Below are 22,006 nucleotides of genomic sequence, written 5' to 3'. Positions count from 1 at the left end.
GATCATCTTGCATATGTGTTACCTATATTATTATATTATATTTATATATGATTTCATACATATACTAAACATCATAAATCATTTTACCTTTATCCACAGTTTCCTTTTCCCCCCCAATATTCTAGAATTGGAGCTTCTTTTCAGTTTCCAGTTTTTTTTAATATATTCTTACTTTACATTTATTTGTGTTTATTTAGTATTTTGTTTAACATTTTCAAGTCATTTGTAATCTTATTTGATTACCATTTTTTGTAAATTGTTAACAATTCGATGTGTAAATTTATATTTAGAGCATTCTGTACATCGCACCTTTCTCTCTCTCCCTCCGCTCCAACTCTCTTTGTTGTATATAAATATATTTATCAGTATAATCAAATATATATTGTATTAACTGCATCTCTTAAACTTTTACATTCGGTTGTATAAAACATTTTTTGTTTGTTTGTTCGTTTGGATTTTTGTGCTGGGCGAACGTAACGCAAATTCGTATAAACAACTCACATAAAGCAGCACGTACTATACATATGGCTGTATAGGTGTGTGTGTAGGTGTCTCTCTCTCTCTGTGTCTCTGTGCGTGTGTGTGTAAATGATATAAGGTACATTGGATTGTTTACGTTGTTTTTGCTAATATACAAATAGGCTAGGCACTCGCAATTTGATAGTTTCTGGCTTGGCAGCAGATATAAACACAGATATACATATGCATACAAATATGTATGTATATGCATATTTATAGTAATGTACACTTATACCTATGCATATAGATCGACACAAGATTAGTACGAAAATGCAATACGAGTGTAACGCATAGCAATCATCAAAGATGTACAAATAATGTGGGCCAAAAGCGATCTAACCTATTAATATACATACATACACACGTATATATATACATATATATAGAATACATAGTGCTATGCCTTTTGAACACTAACAATTTGGCATTTTATACAAATTTTATACAAAGTTAATCTGGGTTTTTCTTTTTCCGGGTGGGGCGGGACTGAAAGATTGTTTTTTTTTTTTTTTTTTGCTTGTTTTAGGGTGGGGGCGTAACCAGCTGCGTTGCGAGCAATTGCGCACCGGACATGGTTAAGTACGTTACATAGAAACTTTATGTATGTTATATTCATTATATACAAAAGTATATAAGATATATATATATATATATATATATGTATGTATACGAGGCTTATGAACTAAAATACAAAAACAAAACTTGTAGCATGCAAAAATCTCGATGGTTCGATTGAGTCTTAGACAAAAGTTGTTGCAGTGTCGCTGTTGCCATTGAGGCGCAGGCGCAGCTGCTGCTGCTGCAACTGTTGCAACTGTTGCAACTGTTGCTGCTGCAGTTGTTCCTGATGCGTTTGCGCCTGCGCCTGTTGCTTCTCATAGTCGATGATCTTGTCGCGCAGCAGCATGTTTTCGATTTTGATGCGCTTCAGCAGACGGGCCGAGACGTCGGGCACAGCCCAGCGCAAAATGCCCTGCAGCATGCTGATGATATTCTACAATGAAAACAATAAAATCATAATTATTATATTGATATAGATATACATGTATCTAGAGACAGTCTCTCACTTGATAGATGACTATAAAGGCCAGGCGGGCCATCAGGATCTGCCAGTAGATCATGGGCCGCTTGTAGGGTGCGTTCTCCCACGGATCGTTGCGAAACTCAATATAGTGGCAGAGCGTCACGTTGGCCGCCCTGCTGACATCCAGCAGCGATTGCGTCTTGTAGTCCTTGGTATAAAAGGCGGCCAGCGTAAAGTTCAGATAGCCATTCAGATCGGGATCATCGTGGGTGGCTTTGTAAACGAGTTTCGGTATAAAGTTCGAGCTAAATGCAATTATCATGGCCTGCACGAGATAGATATATGTATATATTTCGTATGTGCATTCCAGAGTTAGTCTTTGGGTTCACTACTCACGCTCGAGGCGACCGAGATGTGTGTGACGACGGCCATAATGTTTTGCCAGACGCCAATGTTGCGAGCCCGCATGCCCACGGGACGCCGTATGAAGCGGAGCATTTTGATGGCATCCAGACGCACCTCAATCACGTTATTGATCAGCGCCAAAAGCGGCGCCAAAGGAAATGCCAAGCTAAACAACGTGATGAAGCCATACTGCACCACTGCGCATGCATACGAAAGGGAGAGACAGACAGAGCGAGAGAGAGAGAGAGAGAATGTGATTAGAGCTATTTGATTAGAGTTGATCGATCTAGCCAATCCTACCCATCTCCAGATACTCCTCATATAATGAATTATTCTCGGCTGGCAGCAAATTATAATCTACATTTAACTGATTGCTCTCCGTTGTTTGATTGTTGTCTTTGTTGTGTTGCTTGAAGACATTGAAGACACGTATCAGATATGGTATAAGCATCTCGATGATCGCATTCACCGCCTGCTTGCCCACCATTATGATCACCAGCTGCATGCAGAGCTCCATGAGACAGCCGCCGGGATTGCATTCCTCCTGCCGGAAATTGAATATCCGATTGTACTTGGAGGGATAACCAACGAATTTGCCCTTCAGAAATGCAATATAGAATAGCGATGAATAGTAGTTAACGAATTGAAACGCATAGTTCTTGATGGTGAGACTCTCGTCGTATTCAGTTTGTGTGCGACAATTTTCGTAGTTGGTTAGCCTAATCGCCAGCTTGCTGTAGGCGAGATCCAGCGCAGAGATCAGAATCAGATCGAGAAAGCCGGCCGTTATGGGTAACACCATGATCTTGTACGTCATTGAGTTCTCGTTGCCAATGATGGAGCTGGAGGCACGCTGGGCCATCCGATAAATGATGATGGACGCCACGCCGATCAATGATATGCAAATCTGTCAGCAAATCGAACGGATATACATATAGATATAGATGTAGAGAATGGACAATGGTTAGCTAGAGAACATACAAACAACACCACGATGCTGTAGCTGGTGAATTTGGGCAGAAACTTGAAGCTCCAGAAGGGCACATCCGGATCATGTTTGGGATCGACCATCCTATCTTTTAACTTGTCGGACTTTAAGACTTTGGCCAGGTACTGGGGGCGTGGATGCTCCACATGATGATTGAAACCGGTGAGGCCCCAGCGATGCACCAGACCCGCTGAATAGCGCTTCCACAGCTCCAAATAGGCCACCGCCCAGATGGCCAACATAAAGGCGAACACCATCGTCATCTCGTTGTCAATCAGATAGTTGAAACGCGAGGATGTGCACGTCTCGTTCAGATACCAGAACTTGCAGCCACGATCGCACTGGGGGCACATGATCGTCTCGTTGCCATTGCAGATGTCATAGCTAATCGGATCACTGTTCCACGTCACGAAGCCGTACAGAAAGAAGATTATGCCCAGCACGCTAATCGGTATCAGCATCTGCGTATAGAAGCCCAGCCAGGCGTAGTAGAGCGCCACCTTGGCGCCAAAGTAATCCTTGATGTGATCCAGTGGCTGCATTCTGTGAGAGAGCGAGAGTGAACGAGAGAGAAAGGGAGAGAGAGAGAAGGATTAATGAATGCCAAATTAGATCAATTCAAATCTGTGCTTACTTCTTCCAGTTGCGTAGGCTCGCCCATTCCTTCAGCAGGACATCACGTTTGTCGTTCTGAAATATATTGATTTATAACTTAATATTATTCAATATATTTATTACATATGTATACAGGCGACGACAAATAATAATTATGGTGAGAAGCAATGACTATCTATCATAAACGGACGGACGGACGGACATCGCTATATCTACTCAGCTCGTCGCCCTGATCAAGAATATATATACTTTGTGGGGTCTGCCACGCCTCCTTCTGCCTGTTACATACTTTTTCACAAAAACATTATACCCTGATTTCCCATTTTCAATGGGTTCAGGGTATAAAAACTGAAATGCTATAAAATACATATGGATTAACATATTAAAATTTGGCGACTCTAGCTCTAACTGATTTTCGATACGGGGTTTAATCGATAACAAAATAACGAAATTATCGATTTTTTTTAAATTTAAATCGGCTTAGCTCGTCGCTCTGATCAAGAATATATATACACTAGTCGGCATAAGTATTTTGACGAACAAATTTTCGTATATTTTAAGCATGACTTTCTAACGGTTTTATTCAGAACTTTTTATTTACTATACCCTGAACCCATTGCAAATGGGAAATCAGGAGAGTGTCCTCAGAGATGGTCTCTTCTTTGGTTTTATTTAACTAAATTGTAATTTTGAGTTCCAATAGACTCTAGTAGTCTTTTATATTTAACTATGGATTGCACACAACGACTTCGTCAAAATACTTCTGCCTACTAGTGTACTTACAATAATAAACGAAGAACATATTCGGTTTCTTCAAAGCCGAACGCAAAGGAGAATAAAACATTGTTTCCAAATACTTATGCCGTCGACTGTATATATATATATATATCCGCCACATTGCTTACGTCATGGAGCGGATAGGCGCAGAGGTAGACCCCATCCTCGATGAGCTTCTCGATGTCCTTTTGCTGCATAATGGAATTGATGATCGAATACCGTGTGCTGGCATCAAAGTAGTTGGGATGCTCCGCATCGTACAGCTCTAGGTATTTGCGTGCGAATTCCATGTGGATGCGTTGGCTACGCTCGGTTAACACCTTACTGTTTAGCTGCATCCAACTGAACAGTCCGCCGCAGGTATTCGGTACGCTTTGGCTCTCCTCGATGGATGGCTCCTTGACTGGCATCTTGATCTTTAGGACTTCCGCATACCGCTGCAGCACCTGCATCGGTGCATGTATTTTGGTGAAGTGCACCGTTTTACCACTATAGGGCTCCAGCACTAGGCCCTCGCTCTTCAGATATTCCTCGAATTTCACACGTTCATCCTGGTGCGTTGTGTTGCTATCGTCGCCTTTGTAAGCCAAGACAAAGTCCACGCTCCGTGCATCCTTTAAGCGACTCGTCTGTCAAGGGAAAGGTTCACAGAGATTAGAGTAGAGCTCGATTGACATTTATATATAGAACATATATGTATATCGTACATAATTGATATCAGGGATAGGTTGTATACAATGGTGCAAGTGCCGCTTCGTAAAAACAAACAAGTAAGGGTGCTCTAGTGGAGACTGCTCGACTAGGAGATACCCGGAACTCTGCCGGCTGACGTACAATCTTAATGAAACTTTCAGAACATAATCATAAGTCTCTAGTACTTGAAATAAGTTTTTTTTTACAAATTGGGGGCGAAGGGGACGTGGTTTCCAAAATCTGTATATAACAAAATGTTTGTATTCATCATATGTGTATATACACGGTAAATCTGAAATCCAAGTCTAAAAGTGCTCAAGTTAGGCTAAAAAAACAAAATCAATTGTTCGATTATTCTCGATAAAAAAAAAGTTAACGGATGATTTATCAAAAAATAAGTCAAACCTGTACTGCGCATGGTATACACGAGTAGGGCTTTTAAGATCGACGCACTCATACGGACGGGCAGGGCTATATCGACCCAGCTCGTCGTCCTGATCAAGAATATATATATTTTTTTTTTATGGGGTCTGCGATAATTCCTTTTGCCCGTTACATATTTTTTTCACAAAACAATTCTACCCTGATTTCTCAATGGGTTCATGGTATAAACACAAAAAAAAATAAAACTGATCAAGCATCAACTTCTTACATCCTTCCCTGAACCGTCTTGGTTCCAGCAGTCGAGCACCGCTTTGCGCAAATTATTGCAAAACATTCTCAATAACTGAACCGATCTGGCCAAACATAAAAGTCCAACTAGTTGCAGTACGTCTTAATGTTTCAATTTATAGAGCAGAACATACATATATAACTGCGAAAGTCAGGAACATAACAGAATTACGCTTTAAATTGTGCGGATAACATATATGTACATATGTAAAAATTTATCAATTATTGGAATTGCAGGCAAGATAAAAAAGGAACTCTTTTAAAGAGAACTAATGTATGTATGTAAATACAGCTGCTAATCGTTTAAGATATCAAAAGCGCAGTGAGTCAACTTCTCAGATACTGCTCCTGACTCTTACGTATTTATGTATGTATGTTTGATCACAACTGAGCTTAAACTTAATTTATGTATGTATAATTTAAAGTATATTGGGTATTTTTGAATACGTATATATGTATGTACTTATATTAATATATGGTATTTACATATCTAAAAAATTGCCATTACCCATTCCCGCAAGCAGACTTTTGAAAAAAAGAGAGAAAAATAGAGAAAGAAAGCAAAATGGTGAAAAACGTAGCCACAGCAAATAAACAAAAGAATGCGAATATAGTGTGAATCGATGCATATGTATGTATGTGATGCATGTACATACATACATGTGTACATATGTATGTATGTATGCATGTATGTAGATGCTGTCAAAAACAGTTTTATGTTAGTCAAATGCATTTAAAGCCAAACGTACCACAGTGCGCAGCTAACCAAGAAGAAAGAGTGGAACGACTTGGAATTGAAATGGATGTGCGTGTGCTGTTGCCATGAAATGCTGAGAAATGAAACTTGTGCGAATGTCTGGAAACGATTAGCGTAGTGAGAGTGACAGAGAAAGAGAGCGAGCGATAGCAATATACAATCGCAGCGTATCAGAAACGGAAAACTGTTATAACTGTTATTAATGATGTTTGCATGGATTGACATATTGACATAGGGTATTTGCATTGTTTGTGCTGCTTATTGAATTGTTGATAGTTTGTTGATTTTTGTGCGTTGTTTGTTTTGATTTTGAGTTTATCGTTGTTTACCCTCGACTTCCACTCGGAGTATGTAATTGGCAATTTCTTATCGCTATTAGAAACTGTGCTACTTTGTCTTAAAAGGCGCTTAGAGACCTCATGATCGTTGTCACTGCCTCTGCCGCAACCAGCGCCAATTCGGCTATAGCCATAGCCACCGGCGACACCAATGCCGGTGGGCAGATGTGTGCGTCCGTTTTGCAATGCCAGCAGCTGGGCAGCAATGGCAGCGTCCGTATGATCAACGCCAATGGCACCACCACCACCACCAGCACCAGCACCAGCACCAGCATCACCATTTAGATGCTCCAGCGCCGTCGACTGTCGATAGCCCGGCTGCCAGCCAGCGAGCCTCATGTGATCCGTAGCGATGGCGCCATTCCTTAAACTGTTGCGCGTCTCATCGCCGGCCAAATCCACCGCCGAGTGGTAAATGGTATTGCGGGACTGCGATAGCGACTTGCGATGTGCCGCCGCTGCCGCTGCCTCCGAATCGGCCAGCGAGATCGTGTCAAAGTAAAGACTCTCTCGCTCATCCATTTCCGATTCGGGATAATCGTAGTCGTGGGTGCGCACTGCAAACAGTATTACCGATTAGTGGACGGTGTATGCGATAACCAACACAAGTACACAGATGCATACGTACATACATATACATACATATGTACGTACATACATATGTATGCAGATATTTACAATCAAAGCATGATATGTGAATGGGCATGGAGTGTTGTGCTCGGCTCTAAAAACCGTTGAGCTAATCGATTGATAAAAGCAATCTAATCAAATAATATGGCACAGTGGTGCAAATGCATCAACAGAAACTAAATTGAGTGAGAGGGGAGAGTGGCAGTAAATGAGGGATACAAATGTATTCATCATTCTCTCCACATGAAGTGTGATAGCTCCAATATAGCTCCCGACTAAGCTCCGAGGGACCTCAAAACTCCCGAGTCCAATGGAATTGGGATTTTTCGTTAATCACATTTGACCCACTGTGCAGCGTCTAATTAGATGGCAAAATGAGTTGACTTATCAATGGAGAGCGACGGTGGCAACTAATATATGCTACTGATATTTCGTTTAATGGGGGTGATTGAAATGCGGTCAATTATATAATGCTATGATGTGTCTGTCTGTCTGTCTGTGTGCCCATGGGTGTAGGACCGGGGGCAAATGGATGATCAACCATTTCCGGCCTGGAACAGTGCAGAGTGAGCAAATCATTCATGCAGTTCGGGTGCTGAAGTATACACATATGTATGTATGTATGGGTGTACCTATGGGAGAGCCTGCCATAAACAAATGAAAGCAAATTAAACAGTTACGGCCTGTTTGGGCACCTTTATATACCCAAGCGATCGGGAGTCTCTAAGCAAACGGACACACACAAGCATAAGAACTAAACTGGTCTAAGAATATACATATGTATATGTATACGTATTTGTATGTATGTATGTATGTATGTGTATATATAAAGCCAGACTGCGTGGAATTTTGCATATGAATGAATAGCGTGAGAGCATATTGATCGTGCTATTTATTATTTATTAACCGATGCCACACATGCAAACGTTAGGCCAGATGGCCAGCACGTATGCACGTATGTATGTACAGGATATAACGTTATTTATTTACCCGCTGAATACATTGTTGCGGCAAGAAGAAGGACAGCAGTGAGCGACGTAAAGCGATAGAGAGTGTGGGAGTCGAGAGAGACAGGTAGCGAGACTGGGGGGGGGGGCGACAGAGCGGCGGCAAGGAAGGGAAGTTGAAGTGTAGAGCCTGCAAGATGGCAGCTTGAAGTATCGTGTATTGTGATTGGCACCCGTTACACGTTAAACGTTACACGCACTCGGATCCAGTTCACGCTGAACTTGCGATCGCAACTTTTGAGGACGTGCCAGGCATAACGGTACACTGACTGGAAGGCCAACAAAGAGAACGAAAAGCAAAAGAACAAAGAGACCGTTGGTTAGCAGGAGCTTTAATAAACAAATTGTTAACGCACTCACACACACACACACACACGCAGTAACAGTGAGCCGAAGAGAAAGAAATATAGAGAGCAAGAGCGAGAGAGAGCTAGAGCAAGTCTGACCAATGGCTAAATGATGTCAGCTAATAAACGGCTAAATAAAAGCAAAAAAAAATAAAATAAAACGTATCGAGCTGGAAAAATGCGTACGCGCGCGTTGTTTGACGATTACTGACCAAACTCAGGCAATGCGGCAGCGGTCTACGGTCCACGCAGAACAGCAACTAGAACAAAACAGCAGCTAGAACAACAGCAGCAACAACAACAACAAGATTTGATTGCCAAAAAGGCAGCGACAGCGTGCAGCGAGGTGTAACCGATACACATATGGAAGGCGCGCACACGCACGCACACTTGAATTAATTCGAATCAATATGTATGTATGCACACACACCAAATATAGACGTGTGTATGTATGTATATTTGTATAACCGCAAAGGTCAAGTTGAAATGTAAATGATTTGTGTTGCAAAATCAAAGTGCAAATTTGAATAACGTCCAAAATGAACCCCGCTTTATTACACACAAATACACACACACACACACACACACACATACACATAGAAATAAATATTTACGTGCGGCATGCAGCCAGTGTTTGTTAACAATGCGTCAAACTATATGCCACAAAAATAAATATGTAAATCAAATTCATCCAATTGCTAAAAGCAAAGACGCATACACGTGTGTGTGGGCGTGTGAGTGTATGTGTGTGTAGTTACGGTCGCTGCAGTTTCTATTTTTGTTGCTTTAGGTCAGATCTTGCACTGCTGAGACAATCCAGCCGGCTTGCAATATACGCAGGTTAATCATGTGTCTGTCAATATATGTATGTATGTATGTAAATAGTTCAATAATATTATTGAAATCAACAACACTATGTCTCTATCTATAGCCGACAATGCCTCTTCATTGCGGGGTATTTTGAGAAGCGCGTGGGAGGTCAACCATAACTAAACACAACAGATTGAAATTCTAAGCATATTTGTCAGCTGTCGCCAATTTGGCTAATGATTAAGAAGTCAGATGACGACGTTGTTAGTCTGTGATGAGCTCGGGTGGCTGCAAACTCGGTTAGAGACATGGATTAGTAGTAAGTGTGCATCCAATTGCGGTCTAGTCGAACTCACCTTGGCCTCAGGTAGCAGCTGACCGTGATTATAGCCAGTGTCAGCTCCACGATGCTTTCTTCTGTCTTCCTATGCGGGATTATTAACTCTGTCGGCTGTCTTATCGCAGCTATTATCAACAGCAGCAACAGACAACAGACGGATGAGCGTCTTTGCCGTTTTGTTATGGTTAAATTACAAACTTGTATTTCTTCGCACTTGACATTAGCCGACGAACTATCGAAGATATCGATAGTATATCACTAGAGTCAACTCATCGCATTATGTCAACAAACATTTCACAATCAGTGATACTCCCTAATAAAATACATATCTTTGCTTTCACTTGATTGAAAAGAAAATTATATTTTTAGGCAAATATTTATTGTAAAACAATTGCTTTTGCAGTTTTTTTTTTTTAATATTCGAACTATTTTTATAGGCATATCGCGAATATTGAGGAATGCCCTTAATAACATTTCATAAATATCGATTTACCGATATCATTATAGCTTTTTAGCCTTAGACACGTCATGGTCTCCAAAATTAACTAAAATAATAAATAAACACAATATTTTTTTATGTTGAGACGATAGCAACATGGTTTACATAGACCGGAGTAAGTATAGTATATACATATGTAGGTTGTATTTAAATAATAATTAAATAATAATTTATGATTTCAGATGGTCGTGTGTGGGAGAAGCGTCCTTGGAATTTGGAACGTATTATCGAGATATTTGTAGGACTTTGGTATATTTTAGTGCAATTGTAAGTACTGGCTGGATGCTGGCGTAAAACATATGCGCTCTAAAACTGTCAATTGCCTTATCCTGCAGTGTTCAGACCCTACTCGCACCTTTCAGCGGGGGCAATGGCAATAACCGCAACACTGGACGCCGTAATGGTGGCTGGGGCGGTGGAGGAGGAGGTGGTGGCGGAGGTGGAGGCGGAGGTGGCGGAGGTGGTCTAAGGCCCAATAGACGCATTGGACGGATACAGCAGACCATGGACTGCTCAACCTGTTCAATGGGAGGTGGATGAGGATAAAAGCGGCGACTTAGAGCCAGTCTCAGTCGCCGCTGACCTCAACGTAGTCTTAAAGCAAATAGTGAATGGTCCATATCTGTGTTAGATCTCGCAATTTTTTTGCGCTTATGACGCAATATTCATAAACTCATCATTTGAGAGGAATATTGCTGATACGTCTATGCGGATAAGACTTATTTGTTCTTTATTTCTGCGCCTTAAACAATCAACGCTCTCGATATTAGGCTAACCATATTTTTTTCAACTTCAAGTTTTAGTTTTTAGTGCTGATAATTTTAGAAATTCATCTCCTATTATGGAATCTATCCGGTTATATGTATGTTATCCTGTTTATAACGTAAATCGAATTGTAAGAATACTAATGAAATTTTAAGTTAATGTAAAATTGTTTCCAATACAAATTGAGTATTTCATACATTTATATGAAAATAAAACAATATTTTATTGCTTTAAAAAATATTTATTGAATGTTTGTAAAATTTTAAATTTGTATAAATGATTTAACATTTATATCATGCCATGTAGCTGGAATAAACAAAAATTAAGTTTGAGCTGGATCCAGTTCAACAACTCAGTATCGTACATGTGCACGTCAAAATATATCGAACATTTAATGTTTCAGTTTCATTTTGTTTCGATAGCTGTCTGAATGTCAAATTAATCGAATTGTACCTACATACATCTACAAATGTGTGTATGCTCATAACTTTTTTTAGAGAGTTGATAAGTATTATTCTTAGTGTTATTTTCGGAAATTAATTATCGGCGTGCACCATAAAAAAACTAAATTGTTGAATATCACATGTACCAAATTTTCTAAATACTTTCAAGAATGGATATGGAGGCTGAAAAAGGTATGGTACAAAAAAATGGTGGATAAACAGCGTTAGCGTGCTTATGCGTCCACATTTTGTGTTCTAGGCGAAGCGTTCAACAAAGAGCCGGACGGCGGCAAAGTCACGGACGCAGTCGCAGCCTTGCCCACAGACCCAAAAACCATTCAAGACAATGAAGTCGATTCAACGTGTTCTGTGGAGGAATCAACCGCCGCTCCTCCTAGCGAGCCAGTGCAGGAAAAGCCGGAAACTGCACCAATAGGTAGTCGTTCACCAAGTGCCACTCGAAAGTCACGCAGCCGCAGCGGCAGTGCTATTGACAGCTCTCGACGCTCTCGTAGTCGATCAGGCAGCGGGTCGCCCCATCGCTCTCGAAGCGGATCTCAACGCTCGCGCAGCGGATCTGGATCTAGACGCTCGCGCAGTGGATCTGCTCGTTCACGAAGTGGTACTCGCTCTCGCAGTGGCTCCAGACGTTCACGCAGTGAATCGAAGCGTTCACGCAGCGGCTCTGAGGGACGCTCACGCTCACGAAGTGGATCTAGACGCTCTCGCAGTGGATCTAGACGCTCTCGTAGTGGATCCAGACGCTCCCGTAGTGGATCGGGATCCAAGCGTTCACGCAGTGGATCTGCGCGCTCACGTAGTGGATCTGCACGCTCACGTAGCGGATCTGCGCGCTCACGTAGCGGATCAAGGCGCTCTCGCAGTGGCTCGAGACGTTCTCGTAGTGGATCTGGATCTAGACGCTCGCGTAGTGGATCGGGATCTAGACGCTCGCGTAGTGGATCTGGATCTAGACGCTCGCGTAGTGGATCTGGATCAAGACGCTCACGTAGTGGATCAAGGCGTTCACGTAGCGGATCCAGACGATCACGTAGTGGATCTGCCCGCTCACGTAGTGGCTCAGCGCGCTCACGTAGCGGATCGAGGCGTTCGCGTAGTGGATCTAGACGTTCGCGTAGTGGATCTCGTTCTCGCAGTGGATCAAGACGTTCACGTAGCGGCTCCAGACGATCCCGCAGTGGCTCTGGTTCCAGGCGCTCACGTAGCGGCACACGCTCACGCAGCGGCTCCAAGGACTCACGTGCTGGCTCCGCTCGTTCGCGCAGTCGATCCAAAAGTGCAGAATCCTCACACAGTCGCAGCAAATCAAAAAGGAAATCTGACCATCGCTCGCGCTCAAATAGTCCTGCCGACTCGATCACATCTCAGGATGCACTGAATCGGAAACGTGTTATCACCAGCGACTCTGAAGGTAAGCTGCATATATATACAAATACAAATATACAAATATATTGGAATCGTCATTATATCATGTCCATCCGAACACAGATGACGTACCAAAGCTACACAAGAAACGGGCAAAAATCACCGACACAGACAACGAGGACGAGGATGAGGACAGGAAGAAGGACGCTGATGACAATATGGCTGAAAAGTCACAGGCTAAAATCGTTGAAAGTTCGGATGACGAGAATACGCCCATTTCAAACGAGCCAGAGTAAGGAAATCAAATACGGGCAGTGAATATGCATACATATATTTAATATATATCTCTTGAATGTATTTAGAAACAGCAATTTCATATCCGATTTCGATGCAATGCTGATGCGCAAGAAGGAGGAGAAACGTGTGCGACGACGCAAGCGCGATATCGATTTGATAAATGATAATGATGATCTGATCGATCAATTGATAATCAATATGAAGAACGCCTCAGACGATGATCGCCAGCTTAATTTGGCCGGCAAGCCGGCAACTAAGAAGATTTCAATGCTCAAACAAGTGATGTCTCAGCTAATTAAGAAGGATCTGCAATTGGCCTTCTTGGAGCACAACATACTCAATGTACTTACAGATTGGCTAGCACCGTTGCCAAATAAAAGTCTGCCCTGTCTGCAAATTCGCGAAAGCATATTGCGTCTGCTATCCGATGTAAGTATGAATTGAATTACTTTCCATCATACAATACATATAACTATCTCTCTCTCTGTTTCTCTCTTTCCCTCATCAGTTTCCAACCATAGACAAGTCATATTTAAAGCAATCGGGCATCGGAAAAGCCGTCATGTATTTGTACAAACATCCACAAGAGACAAAGACAAATCGAGATCGGGCTGGTCGCTTGATATCGGAATGGGCCCGTCCCATCTTCAATCTGAGCTGTGATTTCTCAGCAATGAGCAAGGAGGAGCGTCAGGAGCGCGATTTGGCGCAAATGTCACGCACTCGTCATAAGACCCCAGAGCCTGCGCCTGCATCAAGCAGCAATCCGCCATCGCTAAATCCGACTTTCTCCAATGATGACAAACTGCTGCGTCCTGGCGATCCCGGCTGGGTGGCTCGCGCCCGTGTACCAATGCCATCCAACAAAGATTACGTTATTCGCCCCAAGTCAACCGTCGAAGGCGAAGTTTCGGTAAGCCACAGTTAACAATCTGGCCAAAATTTTTGTCATTTTCAATTAACACACATAAATATTTCCCCGCAGTCCTCGAAACGCAAGCCCAATCGCTATGAGAAGCACATGAAACGCTTCTTGGATTCAAAACGCTCGAAGGAGAGTCGACGTGCCGTCGAAATCTCAATAGAGGGCCGTAAAATGGCGCTTTAAGTATAAGGCAACAATACAAATACATACAAGATCATACAAAGACACTCGACACAAGGATTGAAGATATATATATGTATATTTATATGTATATGTATTTATATATATAACAACGCCTTTCTATACATGTATGTATGTATGTAAATAATTTCTATTTCAATTTAGCTTAACAAAAATATCCATATTCAACTTGCAGAAACATGAACATACATTTGACAACCGCTGACAGACTTAAGTAATTATAATGGGTTCCTCAAGTACCGTAGACAAATTTATCAGCATCAACATCTGCCAATTGGAATACTCTCCTGCACAAGAAATATAAGTCGCTGTTGTCCTGTGATACGCTTTTGTCACAATGTCTCAAGCAAATTAAATCTAATTAACGACACTTGCATACATATATACACACACACATAGACAGAGGACACATAAACATGCACATCGAGAAACACATACACTCACACACATTCACAAAAAAAACCACATACATATGTCCTCACCCACACACACACAATGAAAAATAAACACGCTCACACTCACAGACAAGGGAACACACACACACACACACACAGACAAAGAAACGCCGCCACATCTACACAAACAGACAAGGATACACACATCCACACACATCCTTAAACATACATCTATGTATTGTATAAACACAACTTATCTGAGGCCTCAGATATTGAACAACACAATCCATAAAAATATATAAATTTGTTTTGCTTCGAAAGTGAATTAATAAATGCGTCGACTCGGCACGCCTCTCATATACATACATACAACATTCGAAAGATGCAGTTTTTTACTATTTTATAATCGTACAGATATGGTTAGCCTTATAGTTAGTAGTAATTATAAATAGAATGTGTGTTTTAGATAGTGTGGAATATCCTTAAGTGAGGTAAGTGCTATCTGCTGCAATTGTATTGACTATGTGCAAGCGAGGCGGCAAATGCACACACACATGCATACAAACATACATACATACAAATATAAATGGTTTTGCACATTCATTTTATAATTCAAACACTCATCTTTATCTCTGACGGTAGTTATTATTATTTTCCTTCATATATGTACATATGCATATGTATATGTTTGTGTCCCATAGATACGACCGACTCCCCGTAAACATTATAAAAGTGAATTCATATTAAAAGTCAAATTAAGGGCATTTTGAGTAAATTTATGAAATGAGCTAAGCAGAGCACAAACACCCTGTAGCGAATTGGGCAACAATAAAATTTCAATGACATCTATACGCACTTGTGATATGAAATTCTTTTGATTGAAAATCATTCGGGCTGTAACCGGTTATGCGTGACACATGCACGTAATACGTGCATGATATAAATTCAAACACTTTACAAATTCAATTAATCCAAGCTGGCAGCAACTTTTCTAGCGGGATGATTGTTTTGATTTACTGCTCTCAGTCTCTCTCGCTCTGCCACAGCTGATTCCTTTTCCTTCGTGCGTTGCCAGCAATAAAACTATGTACATGCATACATATGCATGCGCATATGTGTATGTGTGTGTGTGTGTGTGTGTGTGTGAACATTTATATGTAGCTAAGTTGTTGGTAGCCATTCCATTATCTGCACTGGAATCAGCAACACCCCAGCACCCAATTAGACAACACAACACATCACACTTCGTGCACATACAAACATACAAACAAATGTATGTATGTACATGTGTATGTAGGTCGCGTTCACCTTTTATTGTTATCGCTAAATAAGTGGTATTAAACCGGTTGTACTCCACCAAAAGTGTTCAAACGCCTGCAGTACGCCTAATGTAGAAGTCGTGTTCCTTCTGGCAGCGCACTGAGAATTAAGAGTGAACAAAAAATAAATAAAGTAGACCAGCAAAATGTCAGATTTAAAAAAAATGGCCAAAATAGGAATCGTCGGCAGGTAGGATATACATATGAATCCATAGGAATATGAACTTAAAATATAACTGTATTTGCTCTACTCTAGCGGCCTGATTGGACGTTCGTGGTCCATGCTGTTCGCCTCGGTGGGCTACCAGGTGATGCTCTATGACATCCTGCCGGAGCAAGTGCAGGGCGCATTGAAGGCCACGCAAAAGGAGCTGGTCGATCTGGAGGCGAAGGGTTTGCTGCGTGGCAAATTGAATGCGGCTCAACAATTTAGCTGCATTTCGGGCACTAATGACATCAAGGAATTGGTCAAGGGCGCCATCTTTATACAGGAGTGCATCCCAGAGAAGCTGGACTGGAAGCAGGAGCTGTTCAAGAAACTCGACGATGTGGTCGAGGACAACACAATCCTGTCCAGTTCCACCAGCACATTCCTGCCCTCCCTGTTCACCGCCAACCTGAAGCACAAACAGAACGTAAGTCGGTCAGAGATTATAGATATAGACGTTATCTTCACATATATTTGGGTCTTATCTTGGATTGATTTATTTCCATTTCTAGACGGTTGTCTCCCATCCAGTCAATCCGCCCTACTACGTGCCGCTGGTGGAAATTGTGCCGGCGCCATGGACTAAACCCGAGGTGGTGCAAAAGACGCGCGAGCTGATGGACGAAATCGGCCAGAAGCCCGTCACACTATCTCGCGAGATTGAGGGCTTCGCCCTTAATCGCATTCAGTATGCGATTCTAAACGAAACGTGGCGTCTGGTCGAGGCGGGCATTCTCAATGTCAAAGATATTGATAGCGTGATGAGCGATGGCCTGGGCATGCGTTACGCCTTCCTGGGTCCGCTGGAGACGGCGCATCTGAATGCGGAGGGCATGGAGAACTACTTTGAGCGCTACTCGAAGACGATATATGCCGTCAGCCAAACCATGGGCGAAACACCCAAAATGGAGGGACCCACGGCCGTCGAGATAGCCAAGCAGCTGAACGAAATGGTGCCCCTGGACAAGCTGGTGGAGCGACGTGCGTACCGCGACAACTGCCTGACACACCTCAGCATCTTGAAGAACAAGATCAACAACAACAAATAAAATCACTCAATCTGAATTACAAATTTTATTTTGTTTTATATATTTATTCGTTTGCCTTATGAATATGTAGGAATGAATCAAGACAGACGGACGGTTCAAGTCTCCCGTCGTTCTTATCCAGAATCGAATGTATATAGTGCTATAGTTAGTCTTGGTTTGGCCATGCCTCTTTCTGCCAATCGTATACATTATGTAAACCAAAAAGAAACGGACGGATTCTTAATCTAATTTTTCTTATTCTTAACTCTAACTAAACTTGAAAACAAAATCATTTCTATCAAGAGACATCACAATTCGGCTGGCAATTCATTGGGCAGCTTTCTTAGAGTAGTTGGCGGATCGCAGCGTGGAGGTGGTGGCGCAGGAGGTGTTAGCATAGCTGCTCACTGGCCTCAGGGAGCGGCGCTGTAGCGGTCGCATCTGTGGCATCGGTGTGCTGGTGCAGAATAATTTACTGGCCTGCTTGCCTTTGGTCGTCAGAGGCGTGTCCTGGACATTGCAGCGGGGCGTCGTTGAATTCAGGTGCGTTACATCAGTCAGCTCCAGCGATGGCTTCACCATGGGCACAACCCGTTTAACCGGCTTGCTGTTCGCCTTTGAGGTCGCATTCAGTTTCATAACCGATTCGTTCATGGCCGTCACCTTGGTGCGGCCAACCATGTGGCCTCTGCCCTGGCTGGCGGCGGGAGCAGGCGCAGTGCCCTTGCCACCGCCTATTGAAGCGATTGAAAAGGAGTTGCGACGCTGTCTAAAGTTCGACATGGCATTGAATTTATCGCCCACAGTCGATAGTTCCTTCAGAGGCATCACGTGACTGTTGCTGTTGCCGTTGCCTTCGGCAGATGATTGCTTAACTATCGACTTCGAGCGCTCCTGCTTGGCCTTGTCGTGAATGGACAGTGATGATGAGCGTCGACGCAGCGTGTTATCGTTCTCAGTTTTGGCAGCCGCGTTGGACACTCTGGCCGAAGACGGATGCACTATGCAGTTGGGCAATTGACTGCCGGCCGTGGAGTTAACCACCAAGATAACCGTTTGGCCAGACGAGTGCTGATTCGTTTCCGACTCGTGATGCTGTGGCTCATTGTCATTGACCTGCTGCTTGGTTAGATTGTGTCGTTCCAGTAGCTGATTGATTTGCTGAGCTAGATTGTCGTCGTTAACCACTTCGGTCACATACGAATCGGGTGTTTTCTTGAATTCGGTTTCTCGAATCGGACTCATTGGCTTATCAGCCGACTCCGCATCGTATGTGGCCGACGAGCACGTCATCACATCGGGAAACTCTTGTATATTTCCATTGGCCTTCAAATGATCCGCAGCATCTGCTTTCATTCGCTATAGATGGACATGGAACAAAATATATTAAATTGGATGCAGTGCATCAATTGAAGTCAGATTGGATATACCTGTTGCTCTAGATCTAAATCGAAGGTTCCTTGACGTGTATATAGAATTGGCGATTCTTTAGGCACCTGGCTGACATCTTCTGAGGCTGGGCGATTGGTCGCGTGGATGGCTCTGCGTAGCGATTCAATTACCGCATTGAATTGCTCCCTCTTGGAGAGCTCAACGTGTGCATAAACCAGAAATTTCAGCTCTTGCCACAGCGCTTCAATCTCTGCTGGAGTATTGTGAGCATTTGGCGTTATCTGAGCTGGGAGAGGGAGAGGGTCTGTTGCAGCGGACTTAGCTGGCGAGCCCAACATGGCAATGCGCATCTGCTTTAGGCGTACTTCGAACTCGGTATTGGAACAGGTATAGTCAGGCAGATCGACAGATGGCATCGTGGTTGGAATGGGATTGGGCTCATCTTCTATGAGCTTAACTGGCGACTCAGCTGCAATCATTTGCAGATTCTCGGTCAGAAAGCAGCTGTTAAAGTACGAGCTATTCCCACTTGTTGCAACATTTACCAAAAAATTGCTCGTTGGTGTGTTCATATTTGATAGCCTGGTTGCATTCAGCTTGGCAAGCTGCTGTAGACTGCGGTGACGCGATTCATTGCTAACTGTAGAGCTACTAATTATATCTGAATTGCTCGGCTCAGATTCTGTGGTTAATGGCGAAGACTCATTGTTAACGAGCTGGCCCTCAGCTGGTGTAGTTGGTGTGCTTTGGATATCATTCTTAAAGTGTTCGCCCTAAATAGAAGAGATTTTGAAAAATGGCTTGTCATCCTGTTATAAATCTCTGTGTGTGAGAGAGAGAGTGTCTGTGTGCATGCGCATACACACCTTGATGCAGGCTTCTTTTTCCACTGAATCGAATGGGTCGTATGGTCCTTTAAAGCTGTTCGATTGAATTGGCGCATCTTCTACGACCGTCTCTTCTTTAACAGGCTCATCCCAGCCCGTTAAATCAATTAGATTTCCAATATCACACATTTTATCTGAAGTATACAATAAACTTGGCGAAAGTCTTTTGAAGCTATGCACGATTTCCCGCTTTTACCTGAATCTAGTGATGCAATTTTTGCAAATTTGCATAATATCGAATCATTTATCGAAAGTTTAAAATTCGCAGACCGTTGCTATCAAATGAGACAATTTGCAGTATCTGTATTTTTTTATCTAAAGCCATATTAAAATAAGAACGTAGTTAAAAAATAAACAAAAAATCGTAATTTACTTGCAAATAAAAATGTATCAATAACTGAGATAAGTTTCCTTATCATATTTTACCCAAATCAGATAACTAGCTCAGATGAACACTCTTTTTTTTATCGCGGGTAAGACATGAGCAATTCTTGTTCTATTCCATCATTTTCGATAGATTGTCTTAAGCAAATGTGGGCATAGTGAACATAAACACAATGACAAATTAATTATAACAATCCACACATACGGTTCGGATTTCAAAGTACAAGTACACATAATATGCATATGTGATGGCAATTTACAACTAATTACTAAAACAGTACCTTGATTTTTAAAGGGAGCTACGGTGTTGCCTGTTGGATCATCAGCGGTGAAGCAAAGCATTTACAATTGGAATATTCAAAGTTGAGTAAGAATTGTTGAGAATCAAGTAAACAGGATGCAGCTGCCAACGCAAGCATGGATCTGGTCAATCCTAATCGTATTCGTCAGCCTAGAGGCTCAGGCAGAATTGAATCTGGATAAGCTCGACATGCAAAGCCAAATTCCAGAGGATTTGTTAAAAAACAGCAGCTTCAATCAAGCAAAGGAAGCTTTTCGCAAGAAGTGCATCGAGGTTTCCGGCGAAAAAAATGGCGAACAGGCGTACGCCGATATAGAGACTGGCTTCTTAACACTTAGCGAATGCATGAACAACATTGTCAACTATACGACAATGCAGAAGGAAATTCAGGAGGCGAGTCCTCAGGGCGAACTGGACGTCGTCTTCAATAAGTACTGTGCGAAGCGCTCGAATGCGACAGAATGCGTTGATGCCTTCACGAACAAGCTGGTGCCGTGTCTGGATAAGAAGGAGCTGGAGAGCCTGGATGTGATCAAACATATCGTGAAAAGTCTGTTAAACTTTGTATGTCACAAGGATGGCGATCAGATAGCATTATTCATTGCCGAAGAAGGCTTCGAATGCCTCGAATCACAAAAGGACAATATTCACCAGTGCTTCAATAGCACCTTCTCAACCTATTTCGATGAGATCGACATGCAGGGCAACAACAAAATCAAAACAATACCCAAACTAGTTGTCGAGGAGAAACAATGCGGCGACATAATCACATTTGAGAACTGCGTTGTGCGTCACCTGGAACACTGCTCGAAAATCACACCGGCCAATCTAATAGAGTCGATGTTCAATTTTATAAGGAACGAAACTCTATGCCGCAACTACAATCAGATGGCATTGACTGGGGGAGCTAATGCATTTGCCCATGTTACTCATATAAATAACATACTCATCTTTTCAATCATGCTCGTTATTCTCTTTAAGTTCTCCTATTTTAAGTAATTTCTCTTCTTTTCATTCCAATTTGTAATGGAATGAATGGTGCATGCTTCTATATTTAAGAAAAAAAAAATATGCTTGCTTGCTTGCCAAAAACAAGAACAACAAAAAAATGGAATGGAAACAAAAGCAAAAATAATGAGGTGTCAATTGAGATTTCTTATACATATTTCGACGAATAAGAAATAGTTTTTCCACAAAATGCAATCGAACGAACTTAAAGAATATGTATATTCTTCACAATATGTATTATGAACATGCTTTATTATTATTATTTTATGCTTTTATATCAAATATTGAATATTTACTACATATTGAAAATCAAGGAAATCTCATAAACATATAAAAAACCAATATATTTATATAGAGGTAAAGGTTGAAAGTTTGTAAAGACTTGGCGTATAAATGGAAATACATAATTGGAAGAATTGGAAATAAAAAGAAACAAAAATTGGAAGAAAAAAAAAAAAAAGACAACTATACAAGTAAAACTTAACAAACGTTCTCAGCGATTTAATTTCCGCTGAAGAACACAAGTTTTATTATTTTTTTAAATGTGTATTTCAAAAATAAATATCAAGTAACAAAACGAATAAAGTAATTTCTTGCAAATGGGCGGCAAACAGCTCGTCAAGCCTTGGACATTTAAAAAGTTTGA

At 41.9% G+C, this 22,006-nt stretch overlaps 7 protein-coding genes across 11 annotated transcripts in view; 5 read left to right on the top strand and 2 right to left on the bottom strand.

Moving 5' to 3' along the window:
- Positions 1-22,006, top strand: part of LOC115565019 (chronophin) — a 92,240-nt gene that overhangs the window by 5,539 nt on the left and 64,695 nt on the right. The window lies entirely within an intron of this gene.
- On the bottom strand, positions 456-10,138 carry LOC108658049 (anoctamin-7). 3 transcript variants are annotated; one of them, XM_089263293.1, is made up of 9 exons: positions 9,939-10,138; positions 6,780-7,345; positions 4,457-4,957; positions 3,571-3,626; positions 2,930-3,479; positions 2,249-2,855; positions 1,940-2,145; positions 1,587-1,868; positions 456-1,513 (listed from the first exon to the last, which is right to left on the bottom strand). In XM_089263293.1, the coding sequence occupies exons 2-9, from the start codon at positions 7,308-7,310 to the stop codon at positions 1,259-1,261; spliced, it is 2,988 nt and encodes a 995-aa protein (XP_089119419.1). In that variant the 5' UTR covers positions 7,311-7,345; positions 9,939-10,138; the 3' UTR covers positions 456-1,258. The 3 variants fall into 3 exon arrangements, with proteins under 3 accessions (XP_089119419.1, XP_030244977.1, XP_089119420.1); XM_030389117.2 differs by lacking the exon at positions 9,939-10,138 and adding an exon at positions 8,409-8,612; XM_089263294.1 differs by lacking the exon at positions 9,939-10,138 and adding an exon at positions 8,409-8,612 and having other exon boundaries at positions 6,867-7,345.
- SelG (Selenoprotein G) lies at positions 10,386-11,424 on the top strand. Its single transcript, XM_018109025.3, has 3 exons — positions 10,386-10,536; positions 10,604-10,688; positions 10,757-11,424. The coding sequence occupies exons 1-3, from the start codon at positions 10,518-10,520 to the stop codon at positions 10,959-10,961; spliced, it is 309 nt and encodes a 102-aa protein (XP_017964514.1). The 5' UTR covers positions 10,386-10,517; the 3' UTR covers positions 10,962-11,424.
- LOC108656745 (uncharacterized) lies at positions 11,592-15,849 on the top strand. 2 transcript variants are annotated; one of them, XM_018108999.3, is made up of 7 exons: positions 11,592-11,821; positions 11,889-13,061; positions 13,139-13,307; positions 13,378-13,741; positions 13,821-14,225; positions 14,298-14,545; positions 14,614-15,849. In XM_018108999.3, exons 1-6 carry the CDS (start codon positions 11,800-11,802, stop codon positions 14,418-14,420), a joined length of 2,256 nt encoding a protein of 751 aa, XP_017964488.1. In that variant the 5' UTR covers positions 11,592-11,799; the 3' UTR covers positions 14,421-14,545; positions 14,614-15,849. The 2 variants fall into 2 exon arrangements, with proteins under 2 accessions (XP_017964488.1, XP_089121255.1); XM_089265129.1 differs by having other exon boundaries at positions 14,298-14,549.
- Positions 15,990-17,432, top strand: Had1 (beta Hydroxy acid dehydrogenase 1). Its single transcript, XM_018109015.3, has 3 exons — positions 15,990-16,342; positions 16,409-16,787; positions 16,873-17,432. Exons 1-3 carry the CDS (start codon positions 16,299-16,301, stop codon positions 17,407-17,409), a joined length of 960 nt encoding a protein of 319 aa, XP_017964504.1. The 5' UTR covers positions 15,990-16,298; the 3' UTR covers positions 17,410-17,432.
- Positions 17,363-19,893, bottom strand: LOC108656747 (uncharacterized). The gene is made up of 3 exons (XM_018109003.3): positions 19,647-19,893; positions 18,819-19,553; positions 17,363-18,747 (listed from the first exon to the last, which is right to left on the bottom strand). The coding sequence occupies exons 1-3, from the start codon at positions 19,794-19,796 to the stop codon at positions 17,716-17,718; spliced, it is 1,917 nt and encodes a 638-aa protein (XP_017964492.1). The 5' UTR covers positions 19,797-19,893; the 3' UTR covers positions 17,363-17,715.
- On the top strand, positions 20,122-21,773 carry LOC108656758 (27 kDa hemolymph protein). Of its 2 annotated transcripts, none has more exons than XM_018109022.3 (2): positions 20,122-20,277; positions 20,347-21,773. In XM_018109022.3, exon 2 carries the CDS (start codon positions 20,449-20,451, stop codon positions 21,349-21,351), a length of 903 nt encoding a protein of 300 aa, XP_017964511.1. In that variant the 5' UTR covers positions 20,122-20,277; positions 20,347-20,448; the 3' UTR covers positions 21,352-21,773. The 2 variants fall into 2 exon arrangements, with proteins under 2 accessions (XP_017964511.1, XP_089121256.1); XM_089265130.1 differs by having other exon boundaries at positions 20,158-20,271.

This window comes from Drosophila navojoa, chromosome X (genome assembly GCF_054131105.1).
Source record: "Drosophila navojoa isolate 15081-1374.11 chromosome X, UAZ_NAV_1.0, whole genome shotgun sequence".
NCBI classification, from domain to species: Eukaryota; Metazoa; Arthropoda; class Insecta; order Diptera; family Drosophilidae; genus Drosophila; species Drosophila navojoa.
Note: the sequence above shows the minus strand (reverse complement) of the source record. Positions and strands in the feature narration are given on the sequence as shown.

Coding starts and splice junctions, on each gene's coding strand:
- LOC108656758 (XM_018109022.3), top strand. CDS start 20,449: ATGCAGCTGCCAACGCAAGCATGGATCTGGTCAATCCTAATCGTATTC.
- LOC108656745 (XM_018108999.3), top strand. CDS start 11,800: ATGGATATGGAGGCTGAAAAAG. Junction 11,822..11,888: donor GGATATGGAGGCTGAAAAAG/GTATGGTACAAA, acceptor TTTGTGTTCTAG/GCGAAGCGTTCAACAAAGAG. Junction 13,742..13,820: donor TATTGCGTCTGCTATCCGAT/GTAAGTATGAAT, acceptor TTCCCTCATCAG/TTTCCAACCATAGACAAGTC.
- Had1 (XM_018109015.3), top strand. CDS start 16,299: ATGTCAGATTTAAAAAAAATGGCCAAAATAGGAATCGTCGGCAG. Junction 16,343..16,408: donor AAAATAGGAATCGTCGGCAG/GTAGGATATACA, acceptor GCTCTACTCTAG/CGGCCTGATTGGACGTTCGT. Junction 16,788..16,872: donor ACCTGAAGCACAAACAGAAC/GTAAGTCGGTCA, acceptor TTCCATTTCTAG/ACGGTTGTCTCCCATCCAGT.
- LOC108656747 (XM_018109003.3), bottom strand. CDS start 19,796: ATGTGTGATATTGGAAATCTAATTGATTTAACGGGCTGGGATGAGCCT. Junction 19,554..19,646: donor AAAAAGAAGCCTGCATCAAG/GTGTGTATGCGC, acceptor TCTTCTATTTAG/GGCGAACACTTTAAGAATGA. Junction 18,748..18,818: donor ATTTAGATCTAGAGCAACAG/GTATATCCAATC, acceptor GTCCATCTATAG/CGAATGAAAGCAGATGCTGC.
- SelG (XM_018109025.3), top strand. Junction 10,689..10,756: donor TGGTATATTTTAGTGCAATT/GTAAGTACTGGC, acceptor CTTATCCTGCAG/TGTTCAGACCCTACTCGCAC.
- LOC108658049 (XM_030389117.2), bottom strand. Junction 4,958..6,779: donor ACTCCGAGTGGAAGTCGAGG/GTAAACAACGAT, acceptor TTCCCTTGACAG/ACGAGTCGCTTAAAGGATGC. Junction 3,627..4,456: donor GCGCCTATCCGCTCCATGAC/GTAAGCAATGTG, acceptor AATATATTTCAG/AACGACAAACGTGATGTCCT.